The sequence below is a fragment of the Nerophis ophidion genome, linkage group LG12 (assembly GCF_033978795.1).
Source record: "Nerophis ophidion isolate RoL-2023_Sa linkage group LG12, RoL_Noph_v1.0, whole genome shotgun sequence".
Taxonomy (NCBI): Eukaryota; Metazoa; Chordata; class Actinopteri; order Syngnathiformes; family Syngnathidae; genus Nerophis; species Nerophis ophidion.
The window spans coordinates 12,371,395-12,387,988 of record NC_084622.1 but is presented as its reverse complement, the minus strand read 5'-3'; the positions used below and the strand labels follow the sequence as shown (position 1 = coordinate 12,387,988).

General features: G+C 43.4%; 1 protein-coding gene across 17 annotated transcripts in view; it reads left to right on the top strand.

Annotated features, from left to right (window-relative positions):
* The window catches only part of c2cd5 (C2 calcium dependent domain containing 5), a 68,459-nt gene that overhangs the window by 3,764 nt on the left and 48,101 nt on the right, over window positions 1–16,594 (top strand). For 14 of the 17 annotated variants that reach the window (XM_061916830.1, XM_061916833.1, XM_061916837.1 and 11 more), the window contains exons 2-8: window positions 3,236–3,338; window positions 3,443–3,529; window positions 8,485–8,656; window positions 8,744–8,839; window positions 10,531–10,686; window positions 10,759–11,011; window positions 15,638–15,798. In XM_061916830.1, coding sequence (XP_061772814.1) covers window positions 3,249–3,338; window positions 3,443–3,529; window positions 8,485–8,656; window positions 8,744–8,839; window positions 10,531–10,686; window positions 10,759–11,011; window positions 15,638–15,798 — 1,015 coding nt within the window. In that variant the 5' untranslated portion in view covers window positions 3,236–3,248. Of the gene's footprint in view, window positions 1–3,235; window positions 3,339–3,442; window positions 3,530–8,484; window positions 8,657–8,743; window positions 8,840–10,530; window positions 10,687–10,758; window positions 11,012–14,334; window positions 14,451–15,637; window positions 15,799–16,594 lie in introns of all 17 variants that reach the window. The other 3 variants (XM_061916841.1, XM_061916844.1, XM_061916843.1) reach the window with 1 other exon arrangement.

Below are 16,594 nucleotides of genomic sequence, written 5' to 3'. Positions count from 1 at the left end.
ATTTTGTAAAATACAGTGTTACAATTTAAGTTGCATTTGTCTATTTGACACATCTTTATTTGATATGACTATAAACAAAATACGGAATAAATGTTCAACTTGCTAAAACACCAAAATTGTGTGGAGGTTGAATCATTTTGATCACAACTGTAGTCACATACCATATAGTGAAGGACGAATACTATTTGATTTCCTATTATGCAGCTCATTTTTATTTGACACTTAAAATGTCTCTGACAATATTGCAATTTATGTTTTGGAAATGACTTGAATGTTTGTGTCAATGCTTAATAACTTTAATAAATACAGTTTTGGTCAAATGACTTAGTTGTGATTTCCCTCTCTGCATGAAAATTTATAAGTAGCATATATTAATGCAGTATGAAAAATAATGTTTTAATGTATACACATAGAATATAGAATCATCATACTGCTGTGATTATATGCGTCAAGTGTTCATTCAAGGCCAAGGCAAAATATCGTAATATATATCGTATATCGCGGTATGGCCGAAAAATATCGCGATATTAAAAAAAAAAATGCAATATCGCCCAGCCCTAATATATATATATATATATATACATATACAGGACTGTCCCAGAAAATTAGAATATTGTGATAAAGTCCTTTATTTTCTGTAATGCAACTAAAAACGTGAAAATGTCATACATTCTGGATTCATTACACATCAACTGAAATATTGTAAGCCTTCCATTATTTTAATATTGCTGATTATGGCATACAGCTTAAGAAAACTCCAAAATCCTATCTCAAAAAATTTGAATATTTCCTCGGACCAAGTAAAAAAAAAGATTTATAACAGCAAAACAAAATCAAACATTTGAAAATGTCAATTAATGCACTCAGTACTTGGTTGGGAATCCTTTTGCACGGATTATGCATCAATACGGTGTGGCATGGAGGCAAATCGGCCTGTGGCATTGCTGAGGTGTTATGGATGCCCAGGATGCTTCAATAGCGGCTTTCAGCTCATTTGCATTATTGGGTCTGGTGTCTTTCAGCTTCTTCTTCACAATACCCCACAAATTCTCTATGGGGTTTAGGTCAGGAGAGTTGGCAGGCCAATCGAGGACAGTAATGCCATGGTCAGTACACCAGTTACTGGTGGTTTTGGCCCTGTGGACAGGTGCCAGATCATGCTGGAAAATGAAATCATCATCTCCATAGAGCTTTTCAACAGATACACCTTCAATAGCAGTATTCCCATGGTCAAGCCACTCCTGAACTCTAGACAACGGAAGTTCCCTCAGTCAGCAATGGTTTGGGGAGCCATGTCAGCTGCTGGTTTTGGTCCACTGTGTTTCATCAAGTCCAGAGTCAATGCAGCTGTGTACATGCTTCCATCTGTTGTAAAGCTCTATGGAGATGATGATTTAATTTTCCAGAATGATCTGGCACCTGCTCACAGTGCCAAAACCAGCAGTAACTGGTGTACTGATCATGGCATTACTGTCCTGAGACAGTCCTGTATATATATATACATCTATGTATGTATGTATGTATATATATATATGTGTGTATATCCATTCATCCATCTTCTTCCGCTTATCCGATATTGGGTCGCGGGGGCAGGAGCCTATGCAGGGAAGCCCAGACTTTCCTCTCCCCAGCCACTTCGTCCAGCTCCTCCCGGGGGATCCTGAGGCGTTCCCAGGCCAGTCGGGAGACAAAGTCTTCACTACGTGTCCTGGGCCTTCCCCGTGCCCTAATCACCTCCCTATGGAGGCGTTTGGGTGGCATCCAGACCAGATGCCCGAACCACCTCATCTGTCTCCTCTCCATGTGGAGGAGCAGAGGCTTTATTTTGAGCTCCTCACGGATGGCAGAGCTTCTTACCCTATCTCTAAGGGAGAACCCCGCCACCTGGCGGAGGAAACTCATTTCGGTGGCTTGTACCCCTGATATTGTCCTTTCGGTCATAACCCAAAGCTCATGACCATAGGTGAGGATGGGAACGTAGATTGAGAGCTTTGCCTTCCGGCTCAGCTCCTTCTTCACCACAACGGATCGATACAGCGTCCGTATTACTGAAAACGCTGCACCGATCCACCTGTCGATCTCACCATCCACTCTTTCCTCACTCTTGAGCAACACTCCGAGGTACTTGAACTCCTCCACTTGGGGCAGGGTCTCCTCCCCAACCCGGAGATGGCACTCCACCCTTTTCCGGGAGAGAACCATGGACTCGGACTTGGAGGTGCTGATTCTCATCCCAGTCGCTTCACACTCGGCTGCGAACCGATCCAGTGAGAGCTGAAGATCCTGGCCAGATGAATCCATCAGGACCACATCATCTGCAAAAAGCAGATACCTAATCCTGCATCCACCAAACCGGATCCCATCAACCTCATGACTGCGCCTAGAAATTCTGTCCATAAAAGTTATGAACCGAATGGGTGACGAAGGGCAGCCTTGGCGGAGTCCAACCCTCACTGGAAACATGTCCGACTTACTGCCGGCAATGCGGACCAAGCTCTGACACTGATCATACAGGGAGCGGACCGCCACAATAAGACAGTCCGATACCCCATACTCTCTGAGCACTCCCCACAGGACTTCCCGAGGGACACGGTGAAATGCCTTCTCCAAGTCCACAAAGCACATGTAGACTGGTTGGGCAAACTCATGCACCCTCAAGGACCCTGCCGAGAGTATAGAGCTGGTCCACAGTTCCACGACCAGGACGAAAACCACACTGTTCCTCCTGAATCCGAGGTTCGAACTTATCTTTGTCAATGTGATGTCAGATGATACACAAAGTGAGCTGTTTGGCCACAATACCCAGCAATATGTTTGGAGAAGAAAAAGTGAGGCGTTTAATCCCAGGAACACCATACCTACAGTCAAGCATGGTGGTGGTAGTATTTTGCTCTGGGCCTGTTTTGCTTCCAATGGAACTGCTGCTTTAAATGGTACAATGAAAGAGGAGGATTACCTCTGAATTCTTTAGGACACCCTAAAATCATACCCATAATAAATTTCTAAAAGAAGCAAACTTCATGAATGTTTTTTTTGACCAACAAGTATGTGCTCCAATCACTACATCACAAAAAAAAAAAGAGTTGTAGAAATGATTGGAAACTCAAGACAGCCATGACATCATGTTCTTTACAAGTGTATGTAAACTTTTGACCTCGACTGTACATGCAAAATAAGGTGTATTGATTCACAACTTCTTACATGCGCTCTAATGATAATGTTTTTTATTTCCCAGCTCAATCTGAATCATGCCTGGCAAACTGAAAGCCAAAATCGTGGCAGGGCGCCACTTGCCTGTAATGGACAGAGCAAGTGACCTTACAGATGCTTTTGTAGAGGTAAGGAAAGGCTGGCTCTGTTGTTTATTTTCCAGAGTGTTCCACTACAACTCACATTCACCGATAGTTTCATTTCAACTTCATGCACTGTACATTTTTTGCAGGTCAAGTTTGGAAATACAACATTCAAAACAGACGTCTGCCCCAAATCCCTAAATCCACAGTGGAACTCGGAATGGTTCAAGTTTGAGGTAAAAAGAGTCTTGACGTGCTATGAATGATGGCTGTGTTATTTTTAGCAGATCTTTAAACTGGGAGAGCTGCATCAAAATGTCAGCCTTTCGGCAATGAAGCTCTGTTTTACACACACACACACTGCTGAATGGAAACTTTGGCCCCTCATCTGCATCTGCAGCTCAATATTATCATGCTATCATATTATCATCATAGTATCATATTGTCATACATCATTCATTCGCATTTTGTTCGTATACCTAACATTAAATGTCCCAATACCAAAATGTATTTTGGTACTTTTCCATACTTTTCTAAATAAAGGGGACCACAAAAAAAAAGGCATAATTGGCTTTATTTTAACAAAAAAAATCTTAGCGTACATTAAACATATGTTTATTATTGCAATCTTGTCCTTAAATAAAATAGTAAACATACTAGACTACTTGTCTTTAAGTACTAAGTAAACAAACAAAGACTCCTAATTAGTCTGCTGAAATATGCAGTAACATATTGTCATTTACACGCCTAATATTTTTAAAAAAATCTATAGATAGATAATGAAATATTAATGTACTTGTTCATTTACTGTTAATATCCGCTTACTTTCTCTTTTAACATGTTTTATCTACACTTCTGTTAAAAATGTAATAATCACTTATTCTTCTCTTTTTTGATACTTTACATTAGTTTTGGATGATAGCACACATTTAGGTATCAATCTGAAATCAAGTCGTTAAAGGATCATACATTGCTCATATTCAAAGTCCTCATGTGTCCAGGGACGTATTTCCAGAGTTAATAAACATAATATACAGTTTTAAAAAAAGGAAAAAAGATTTGGTGATGCTAAAAAATATTGATGTAATCATTGTAGTATCCACTAGATACGCTCCTAATTTGATATCTTTACAATGGATGTCAGGTGTAGGTCCACCAATGGCATTTGTTTACATTGTGAGCTACAGTGTGGAGTGAAGCATGTTTGGCTATTCCTTGTCCTGCAGTGATAATAATACTTGTAAGAAACTTACTTTATTTGTCGCCATGGAGGCCAGGATTAGTGATTTAGAAGTATCTACACCACTGCACCTCTTCCTGAGGGCTTTTTAGTGTTCTAACTTCACCTTTATCTTTAGTTTTTATTCCAAAATGCGTCCATTCCTCCTTTTCTGTTGACACACCGTTTCTGCTTGTGAGTACTCTGTGTGTCCGCTGCTGAACATGCTCATCTGCTCGTAAAACCAGCAATGTCATGACAACGGAGAAGCGGGGGAGTGGGGGACAGTACTTTTTAGAAGCAGTATAGTACCGAATATGATTCATTGGTATCGCGGTACTATACCAATACTGGTGTATTGTACAACCCTACTGGAAACATGTGGTTTTGTTCATCTGGGGCTTTAATTCTAATGAGATGTGTGGCTCCAAGAAGCGCGACTGTGCACTTCTGTCACATTTCAGGTGACATTATCAACACCAGTATAGCAATGAGAGCTACATAGTCAGATATTCTAACATCATGCTGGACTAGTCAGTTTACTGAAGAAATGCCAAATGATCAAACTCTCACATCTGTAGCCGAGTGGATAACTGACAGAGCTCAAAAATGTATTTCAAGATGTGTAGCAAAGCCTGTTTTTTTTTTTTTTACAAAGCTATCCTGCGGGAAGTGGTGGGCTTACACACGGGGCGGACTCGTTTAGTTAGAGGTGTTATACCAGGGGTCCCCATTATGTTGATCGTGAGCTAGTGGTTGATGGTGGCGGGTGTGTCAGTCGATTGCCAGCCAGATAATAAAAAAAAATTATAGCAATGGTCTTTATACAGGGCACTAGTAAAGATCATTTTGCGGATTTGCGGCCTCATATTTGGACTTGTCCAGGGTGTACACTGCCTTCCGCCCGATTATAGCTGAGAGAGGCGCCAGCGCCCCCCGTTACCCCAAAAGGGAATAAGCGGTAGAAAATTGATGGATGGATGTTTTGGACACTCGGGTGAAGAGAGGGGCGGAGCTTTCTACCGATCACCACATGGTGGTGAGTTGGCTGCGATGGTGGGGGAGGATGCCGGACAGACCTGGCAGGCCCAAACGCATTGTGAGGGTCTGCTGGGAACGTCTGGCAGAGTCTCCTGTCAGAGAAAGTTTCAATTCCCACCTCCGGAAGAACTTTGAACATGTCACGAGCGAGGTGCTGGACATTGAGTCCGAGTGGACCATGTTCCGCACCTCTATTGTCGAGGCGGCTGATTGGAGCTGTGGTCGCAAGGTAGTTGGTGCCTGTCAGGGCGGTAATCCTAAAACCCGTTGGTGGACAACAGTGGTGAAGAAGTCCTATCGGGTTCTTTTGGCTTATAGGACTCCGGAGGCAGTGAACAGGTACCGACAAGCCAAGCGGTGTGCAGCTTCAGCGGTCGCGGAGGCAAAAACTCGGACATGGGAGGAGTTCGGGGAAGCCATGGAAAACGACTTCCGGACGGCTTCGAAGCGATTCTGGACCACCATCTGCCGCCTCAGGAAGGGTAAGCAGTGCAATATCAACACCGTGTATGGTGCGGATGGTGTTCTGCTGACCTCAACTGCGGATGTTGTGGATAGGTGGAAGGAATACTTCGAAGACCTCCTCAATCCCACCAACACGTCTTCCTATGAGGAAGCAGTGCCTGGGGAATCTGTGGTGGGCTCTCCTATTTCTGGGGCTGAGGTTGCTGGGTTAAAAAGTTCCTCGCTGGCAAGGCCCCAGGGGTGGATGAGATCCGCCCGGAGTTCCTTAAGGCGCTGGATGCTGTGGGGCTGTCTTGGTTGACAAGACTCTGCAGCATCGTGTGGACATCGGGGGCGGTACCTCTAGATTGGCAGACCGGGGTGGTGGTCCCTCTCTTTAAGAAGGGGGACCGGAGGGTGTGTTCCAACTATCGTGGGATCACACTCTTCAGCCTGCCCGGTAAGGTTTATTCAGGTGTACTGGAGAGGAGGCTACGCCGGATAGTCGAACCTCGTATTCCGGAGGAACAGTGTGGTTTTCGTCCTGGTCGTGGAACTGTGGACCAGCTCTATACTCTCAGCAGGGTCCTTGAGGGTGCATGGACGTTTGCCCAACCAGTCTACATGTGCTTTGTGGACTTGGAGAAGGCATTCGACCGTGTCCCTCGAGAAGTCCTGTGGGGAGTGCTCAGAGAGTATGGGGTATCAGGCCGTCTTATTTTGGCGGTCCGCTCCCTGTATGATCAGTTTCAGAGCTTGGTCCGCATTGCCGGCAGTAAGTCGGACATGTTTCCAGTGAGGGTTGGACTCCACCAAGGCTGTCCTTTGTCACCGATTCTGTTCATAACTTTTATGGACAGAATTTCTAGGCGCAGTCAAGGCGTTGAGGGGTTACGGTTTGGTGTCCGCGGGATTAGGTTTCTGCTTTTTGCAGATGATGTGGTCCTGATGGCTTCATCTGGCCGGGATCTTCAGCTCTCACTGGATCGGTTCGCAGCAGAGTGTGAAGCGACCGGAATGAGAATCAGCACCTCCAAGTCCGAGTCCATTGTTCTCGCCCGGAAAAGGGTGGAATGCCATCTCCGGGTTGGGGAAGAGACCCTGCACCAAGTGGAGGAGTTCAAGTACCTGGGAATCTTGTTCACGAGTGAGGGAAGAGTGGATCGTGAGATCGACAGGCGGACCGGTGCGGCGTCTTCAGTAAGGCGGACGTTGTACCAATCCGTTGTGGTAAAGAAGGAGTTGAGCCGGAAGGCAAAGCTCTCAATTTACCGGTTGATCTATGTTCCCATCCTCACCTATGGTCATGAGCTTTGGGTCATGACCGAAAGGAAAAGATCACGTGTATAAGCGTCTGAAATGAGTTTCCTTCGCCGTGTGCCGGGGCTCTCCCTTAGAGATCGGGTAAGAAGCTCTGCCATCCGGGAGGAGCTCACACTAAAGCCACTGTTCCTCCACATCGAGAGGAGCCAGATGAGGTGGTTCGGGCATCTGGTCAGGATGCCACCCGAACGCCTCCCTAGGGAGGTGTTTAGGGCACGTCCAAACGGTAAGAGGCCACGGGGAAGACCCAGGACACGTTGGGAAGACTATGTCTCCTGGCTGGCCTGGGAACACCTCGGGATCCCCCGGGAAGAGCTAGACGAAGTGGCTGGGGAGAGGGAAGTCTGGGCTTCCCTGCTTAGGCTGCTGCCCCCGTGACCCAATCTCGGATAAGCGGAAGAAGATGGATGGGATGGATGGAGTAGCGATCATCATTCTAAACCAAGATGTCACTTGATTGACATTCACGGCACCTGAGGGTCTCGTGAGATGACGCTGGCTGATGCCAGATTATCATTAAATAAAATGACCGACAGGAAGGCGAGAAACACTTCTTAACAGAGACTCTCTTACCTGCCGGAAAAACTCTTTTAAAGACCAACTACACAGTTCTTATCATCACAATAAAAGCGCTGCTCCATCCTGCCTGCGCTAACCAGAGAAGAGTCTCAGAAAGCTGGCAAGCTCTGTGGAGTTTGCTGCCAATGTATTTCTTGTAAAGTGTATACAAACAATTATGAAAGCTGGACTACTAAGATGCTTTAAAGCAAGCACATTCATGTGGTGTTGGACAGAAAGGAGGACTTTCTTTCTCCTCCATTTGAAAATGTGGACATTATCATCACTACTGTCTGATTCCAATCAATGCAAGTCATCACAATCAGGTCATACACCAACTTATGTTCTAGTCTTCATGAAAGAAAGGAATGTTAATCATGCTTGTATTATCATTAAACACCTTTAACTTGTTAACAAAAACCTCACTTTCATAAATAAATAAATACACATTAGATATACGAATGAGGTAGATCCCCTCCACTTGGTGGGGTCACTCATGTGTTATAGCATAATCAAACGGTGAATTGTGCAATTTAAATGACATTTTAAGGTTTATTGATCGCCATGACTTGACGTACTATTCACACTGCTTCTTTGGGTATGTAGGTGGACGATGAGGACCTGCAGGATGAGCCCCTGCAGATCACGGTGTTGGACCATGACACTTACAGCGCAAACGACGCCATAGGCAAGGTTTACATCGACATCGACCCCCTGCTGTGCAGTGAGGCCGCCTCCGTCATTTCTGGCTGGTTTCCCATCTACGATACTATCCATGGTACTTGAAGCAACTCTTATGTGATGAGTGACACTCATTGGTAATATCTCTCATTGTTATTAAGTCATCCCCATTATTTGTTGCTAGGCATTCGTGGGGAGATTAACGTCCTGGTCAAAGTGGAGCTCTTCAACGACTTGAACCGCTTCAGACAATCGTCCTGTGGAGTCAAGTTCTTCTGCAGTGAGTTTGACCAACAAACTCATATGCCATCATATAACCTTCATTGGCAGTACACACAATTTAAAAATAACTTGTCAACATTCTTAAAGCGTGAAGAAGTCCAAAAATAGGTTAAATCTAAAGGTAATGTAAAAGGCTCATGGTTACTTGTCACACAAGTGTAAAAAGAATATAACCAGTTTAAAATGTAATCAGTATTGGGATGGCGCTGGTGTTTTGCCACTTTAGATTGTGCTTATCTCAAATGCTGTAATCCAAGATAAGATTATATTAATAATAATAATAATAATTACAGATGTCCGATAGTATCGTACTGCCGATATTGTCGACCAATAAATGCTTTTAAATGTAATATTGGATATCTGTTTTAAACAAAGTAAAATTTATGACTTTTTACAACACTGCTGTGTACATGGATGTAGGGAGAAATACAGAGCGTCAATAAGCCCTAGAGGCACTGCCTTTGCGTGCCGGCCCAATCACATAATATTTACTGCTTTTCACACACACACAAGTGAATGCAACGCATACTTGGTCAACAGCCATACAGGTCACACTGAGGGTGGCCGTATAAACAACTTTATCACTGTTGCAAATATGCAGCACACTGTGAACCCACACCAAACAAGAATGACAAACACATTTTGGGAGAACGTCCGCACCGTAACACAACATAAACACGACACAACAAATACCCAGAACCCCTTGCAGCACTTACTCTTCCGGGACGCTACAATATACGAAAACTAAAACTGAACAGGCTACAAAGTAAACAAAAACAGAATGCTGGACGACAGCAAAGACTTACAGCGTGTGGAGGAGAGAAGGCGTCCACAATACAACCAAATATGACATGACAATTTACAATGTCTACACAAAGAAGGATAAAAACAACTGAAATAGTCTTGATTGCTAAAACAAAGCAGGTGCGGGGAATAGCGCTCAGGTAAGAATTTAAACCGCTACAGGAAAATACCAACAAAACAGGAAAAGCCACCAAAATAGGAGCGCAAGACAGTAAGTAAAACACTTCACACAGGAAAACACCAAAAAACTGTAAATAAGTCAGGGTGTAATGTGACAGGTGATGACAGTACACCTACTTTGAGAAAAGAGCTATAGTGATGCATGCTTAGTTCTGGTTGTCCAGAACAACGTTTTACTGTCTGCTGAGCCTCATTTTTTTAATGTTTTCTGCTGGTGGTGTACTTCCGCATTTTTTCCAATGAAAAGAATGTGCCTTGGCACAAAAAAAGGTTGAACAACACTGTCCTGGTGTTTGAAGTCTGTATGGGGAAAGACATGAATTAATGTGTCTTGTATTGGTCTTCACATTTAAGCAAGTGAGCGATCAGCGTGCTGTCAGCTTGTCCAGTTAATGAGCAGTATCACCCTATTTTCAAGTGCTGTAATCGGTAACGTTTGAAACGGCAATCTTAACTGCAGTGAATTTACAGCACTTTATCATATGGTTAATCTCTACATCCCTAGACATTATGCAGGACAGATTTACTAACTCCACATTTTTGGGATAGCTGTAGAGGCCTGCTTTCCCCCAAAATGATGGTGTTATTCAGAATTTGTAAGGCATGAGGCTTCCCAGGATTACACTATATTCTGTAAGATTGTGATTTTCAAACATATAAAACATGTCCATTTTTGTGTGCATTTGTGTCACTTTTGCATGGCAGCCCCATCCATTCCTCGCTATTACCGTGCAGTGATGGTCCATGGCTTTGTGGAGGAACTAGTGGTGAACGAAGATCCGGAGTATCAGTGGATTGACCGCATCAGAACTCCTCGAGCCTCCAACGAAGCTCGCCAAAGGCTCATCTCTCTTATGTCTGGTAGGGGAAATGATTGCAAGGAAGTGAAATCCATGCATGCTTCATCTCATGTTGACGCCTGTGTATGTCTAGGAGAGCTGCAGAGGAAAATAGGGCTCAAAGTACTAGAGATGGGGGGGAACGCCGTGGTGGGCTACCTGCAGTGTTTTGACTTGGAAGGAGAGTCAGGCCTGGTTGTGCGGGCCATAGGTACCGCATGCACACTGGACAAACTCAGCTCCGGAGGCACGGGCAACATCCCCTCCACCATCACCACGACACACATCCACCCGAGCACTGCTCCTGCCTCCAACGCCTGCAATTCCCCTTCTAAGGATGGAAAGGAGTGAGTAGGAACAGAGCATGACTATTATGTGCAAGTGTTTGAGAATAAACATGATAGTTAGCATGAGAGGGAGTGTATGTGGGCAGAACGTCTTTCTAAAGTCTTTTCTCCTGTGTGTGTCTCAGTACTTGTTCATTATCTATTGTACCACCTGTATTGCATCTCGAAACTATTATCCTGAGACACACACACGTACAGTACACACACACACACACACACACACACACACTCACACACACACACACACACACACACACACACACCAACATTTTTCCCCACCCTCCTTTGTCTGCTCTTGCATGGCTTACTGCTTTCTGCACGGTGTAGTGCTGCCTCCTGATAGTATTTACTGAGCATGTCCTGACCCACTCCATTTGGTCTGCTGCTGCACTCTGCTGGTCTTGCTTGTGTGTTGTCGCGTGTCAGGGATGGAACCACTTCTCAATCATACATACAGAAGGTGCAGTCGTGGTCAAAAGTTTACATACACCTGTAAAGAACATAATGTCATGGCTGTCTTGAGTTTCCCCAAAAAATAAAAACTTTTATTTTTTTGTGATAGAGTGATTGGAGCACATACTTGTTGGTCACAAATAGGGTTGTAAAGGGGTGGAAAGTTTCCGGTAAATTTACCATGGGAAATTAAGCTCAGGAAGTTTGGAAATGTTGACCGTTTTTTGATTATTCAAAGTTGGACACCGTCCATCTTATTCTGTAGGATAAGATGAGAAGCTTGTAAAAGACTAATACAATGCCACACAGATATAAATAGTCAGCTAAACAATTGGAGTAGTCTTTGAAAATATTTTACTGATGGACAATTAAATAGAAATAGGCTAGATGAATAAATGAACAGTCAATCAGCATGGTAAATCAAACTATAACCTACATTCTTGTATGACAACAGAATGGCCAGCAGAACAGAAGGCCGAAGAAACTATACCTTTTGATTTACTATTTGCTAGTTGAACTTTACTCCTAACAAAAAAAGGTCATTTCGGATCGCTAACATAGTTAGCATAAATGAATGGGATTTAACATAGAGAAAATTAGCATCACGGCTAACGGAGAAATATTTTCGGTTTATTATGAGACTGTGGTGGTGCATAAACCGAGCTAGCTAGAGATATTTGCCCCAAAATCCTTTAACAAGTACAGAAACAGCTAGCTGGCTTGAGTGGAAGTCTGCTGGAGTAGTCTACAGTCATACAGTAAAAAGCTATTACACCTCTATTACACTTAAATACCATGGATCAAATATATTTACCCCAGTGATATAATCAACACTTACCTGACTGGAAGAAGTCCTTGGGCTCAAATACTAGTGTGGCCCCAATAGCCCTGCTGTAGTGTGTAGCATGCTGGGAATCATCTGGGCATGTGATGGAAGAATGCACTGCACATGTGAAGGGTTGAAATTCAACTGAATTTGCATTAAATCAGGATGTTTTAGCTAATAATCATGCTGCAAGATCTAACATATTGCATTCAATGTTTATTCCCATTAATTTCCCGTTAATAACAATGGAAAATGTCCAACTTTGAATATTCCTGGGTTTTTGCAACCCTCGTCACAAAAAACATACATGAACTTTGGTTCTTTTATGAATTTATTATGGATCTACTGGAAATGTGAGCAAATGTGCTGGGTCAAAAGTATACATACAGCCATATTTGCTTACATGTCGCTTGGCAAGTTTCACTGTAATAAGGCGCTTTTGGTAGCCATCCACAAGCTTGTGCTTCAATTTTGACCACTCTTCTTGACAAAATTGGTGCAGTTCAGCTAAATGTGTTGCTTTTCTGACATGGACTTTTTTCTTCAGCATTGTCCACACGTTTAAATCAGGACTTTGGGAAGGCCATTCTAAAACCTTCGTTCTAGAATGATTCAGCCATTCCTTTGCTACGTTTGATGTGTGTTTGGGGTCATTGTCCTGTTGGAAAAGCCAACTGCATCCCAAGACCCAACCTCCGTGCTGATGATTTTAGCTTGTCCTGAAGAATTTGGAGCTAATCCTCCTTTTTCATTGTCCCATTTACTCTCATAAAGCACCAGTCACCACCAGACCTACTCATTGGCCTAGTGGTTAGAATGTCCGCCCTGAGATCGGTAGTTTGTGAGTTCAAACCCTGGCTGAGTCATACCAAAGACTATAAAATGGGACCCATTACCTCCCTGCGTGGCACTCAGCATCAAGGGTTGGATTTGGGGGTTAAGTCCTTAAAAATGATTACTGGGCGTGGCATCACTGCTGCCCACTGCTCCCCTCACCTCCCAGGGGGTGATCAAGGGGTAGGGTCAAATGCAGAGGAAAATTTTCACCTAGTGTGTGTGTGACAATCATTCTAACTTAAGCCCCATTGGCATAATACTACCACCCCCATGCTTGATGGTAGGAATGGTGTTCCTGGGATTAAAGGCGTCACCTTTTCTCCTCCAAACATATTGAATAGAATAGAATAGAGTTTTATGTCATTATTGCAGTGAAAAGGTTCAAAGAACAACAAAATTGGAGCAGATCCCCTAAGGTGCATATACAATATGTTAATATAAATAGTAAAAATATATATATATATAAATGAGAGATGTATCTATGTATATGTATATGTGTCCACCCAGATGCATATATGCATGCATATGAATATATATACACACATACATATAACATTATTGCACATTATAGTCCGAAAAAATTTAAAAAAATTTAAAAAAATTAAAAACATTACACATGAGGACATGATGCTACTACAATTGCTGGGTATTGTGGCCAAACAGCTCCATTTTTGCTTCATCTGACCACAGAACTTTCTCTAAAAAGGGCTTATGTTTGTCCATGTGACGTCAGATGAAACAAAAATGTGACCAACAAGTATGTGCTCCTCTCACTCTATCACAAAAAAATAAGAGTTGTAGAACTGATTGGAAACTCAAGACAGCCATGACATTATGTTCTTTACAAGCATATGTAAACTTTTGACCACCACTGTATCTGTAGTTATGGGGGGAAATGCCAACATGGAAAAAAACGGACTGTATAGCTACAAACATTTGTAGTTTACCTGCTCGGAAATTGTTAGTAATTTTAGCCCGGTTGTGTTTGCATCCCTGGCGTGCATGTTCATGTTCAAGTGAGGCTCGGCTTGCAGAAAGACCGTGGAAACAAACCCACTTTTCACCCTATTGCCAATGCTGTGTTGTAAGTTGTTGTGTGCCTATCTTTATTTCCTTCTCTCTGGCTGCACCACTGGGACGGACACAATTCTTACTGTGTGTCCAACAAACCGGTCGTCTCGCTCTGTCTCCGCGCTGATTGGCCCAGGTCTCCCTTAGCCCACGGATGCCGATCGACCCACAACAGCCCCGTGCATTCGGTGTGCAGCGCCCAGAGACTGTCCCAGAACTTCTCTGTCTCTGTTCCCACACTCATCTTCTCTGGTACGCAGAGGCAGGGAAGGATGTAAATGTAGGGATACTTGATGTTTTACATTTCAGCAAGCATTTTAAAAATCTTCTTAAAGGATAATACGATAGAAATAAAACATGGGAAAAGTTTAGAGTAGTCAGTGTCCAGCTTGTATAGCAGTATAGATCTACTATCCCATTAAAATGAACGAAACAGAGCAGATAGCGGCCAACACCATTGTGTACATCTCAGGGTCAGCACCAGTGTTAGGGATGGAAGTGTATTTTTACTACTAACAGGTATTCTGATTACTAGTTCAAACTTTACAACACCCTTACTTGAAAAGCGTTGCGTTATTGTTGTAGCTTTTCAGTGCTGGCAGCACTCATGCACCCCCAGATAGGACACGAGGACAGGCACTTTTATCTTGGTGCTCACTTGTGTTGCCAGCTTTAGACAATAATAGTTGTGTGTCAATGGGAAATCGATACTATCATAAAATCTGTACACTGATAATCAAATTCAAATGCTATAGTGTTGTCTCTTGAGAAGAACACGCTTGCTGAAATGTGAGAGCTGTACACACTTTTGTAAGATACTGTATAAATATAGTATAACATAGAATGACTAGATACCAGCTTCACATTGCTTCTCCTGCCAAATGGGCCACTAGGGATTGGCAAATGAGTCCCAGTAAGGTTTCGGTATCAACATTAGGGTTCATTTTTAGAAAGGTTGGCGCGCCTAATGTTGTGTGTGCTGGTGCCTCTAAACCTGACGGAAACTTTGTTGCAATACTTTTTTACTGTCATAGGACTTCGTTAGGTAGTGCAGGTGTACTTAATTAAATATAAAAGATTGCTGCTAAAAAAGTTTTGAGAACAACCTTTGTCGGTCGTGTGACTTGTGACTTACTCCCCTGGGACACATGCTTCAGTTGTCCTGCTTAGATCTGACCTACTTGTGTTTTGTTGCTTCTTCTAAGTTCTGTGTGTCTGTGTTTTTGTACTTTTGTGTTTCTTTGTCTTTCTTTTGTGCTTTTCACGCTTGCTTTTTTTTCATTCTCTCGCCATAAGTAGCACCTCCAACACACCTCCCACAAAGCAAACATGGCACATAACAAAAGTAACCTTCTCATTTGAACGGTTTACTCAATACATATGTTAAACACACACAGGGTGAGGTCGTGACTGATGTGTGTGTCATATTCTCCCGCCAGGCCGGTATTTGGTGAGGACCTTCCCTCGTCATCCGGCCCGCCTACCCCTTTCAAAGCCCTTCCCACCTCCTCGTCCTCTCCTCCCCCCTTCTCTCCTTCCAAGCCATGCAGCCGCCAGTCCTCATCATCAGACACAGACCTCAGTTTGACGCCCAAGACGGGTAAGCACATGAGGACCCCCCACCCTTGCATACGCCTCCCTTCCCCATTCGTCCATCTAGTCCTCCTCTGACACTACACTGAGGTGCTTCTCTGGTTTATTTTTATTTCATTCTTATGACGATTATTATTTCACATTATTCATGCTCATTTATTATTTTGTCATGTGATCCAGCTTTTATTTGGTGGCCTGGTGTCTTCTGTATTTGCTTGAGACAATGTACAGATAAAGACAATGATGAAGATGCTGCACATGCATTAGTTTTGTCCTAGTCTTTTGTGGCGTCTTTGCAGAAGCACATGTTGCATTGCATGTTCTCCCCGTGCGTACGTGGGGTTTCTCTTGGTACTCCGACTTACTCCCACATTCCAAAGATGTGCGTGTTAGGTTAATTAAAGACTCTAAATTGTCCAAAAGTAATGTTTTGAGTGTGAATGGTGGATTGTCTATGTGTGTGCTGCGATTGACCGGCGACCTGTCAAGGATGTTCGCCGCTTTTCGCCCAAAGTCAGCTGAGATAGGCCTACCTGTGACCTAAGGGTGTAACGGTACGTGTATTTGTATCAAACCGTTTCGGTACGGGGGGGTTCGGTTCGGAACGAAGGGGCACCGAGCGTGTTTCCTCACGGACATATTAATTAGCGCACCGCACGTTGTGTAAACAATGCACACTGAGGCACAACACATTGCATGCTAGCAACGACCGGGCTACTACAACCTATACAAACCCTGTTTCCATATGAGTTGGAAAATTGTGTTAGATGTAAATATAAACGGAATACAATGATTTCCAAATC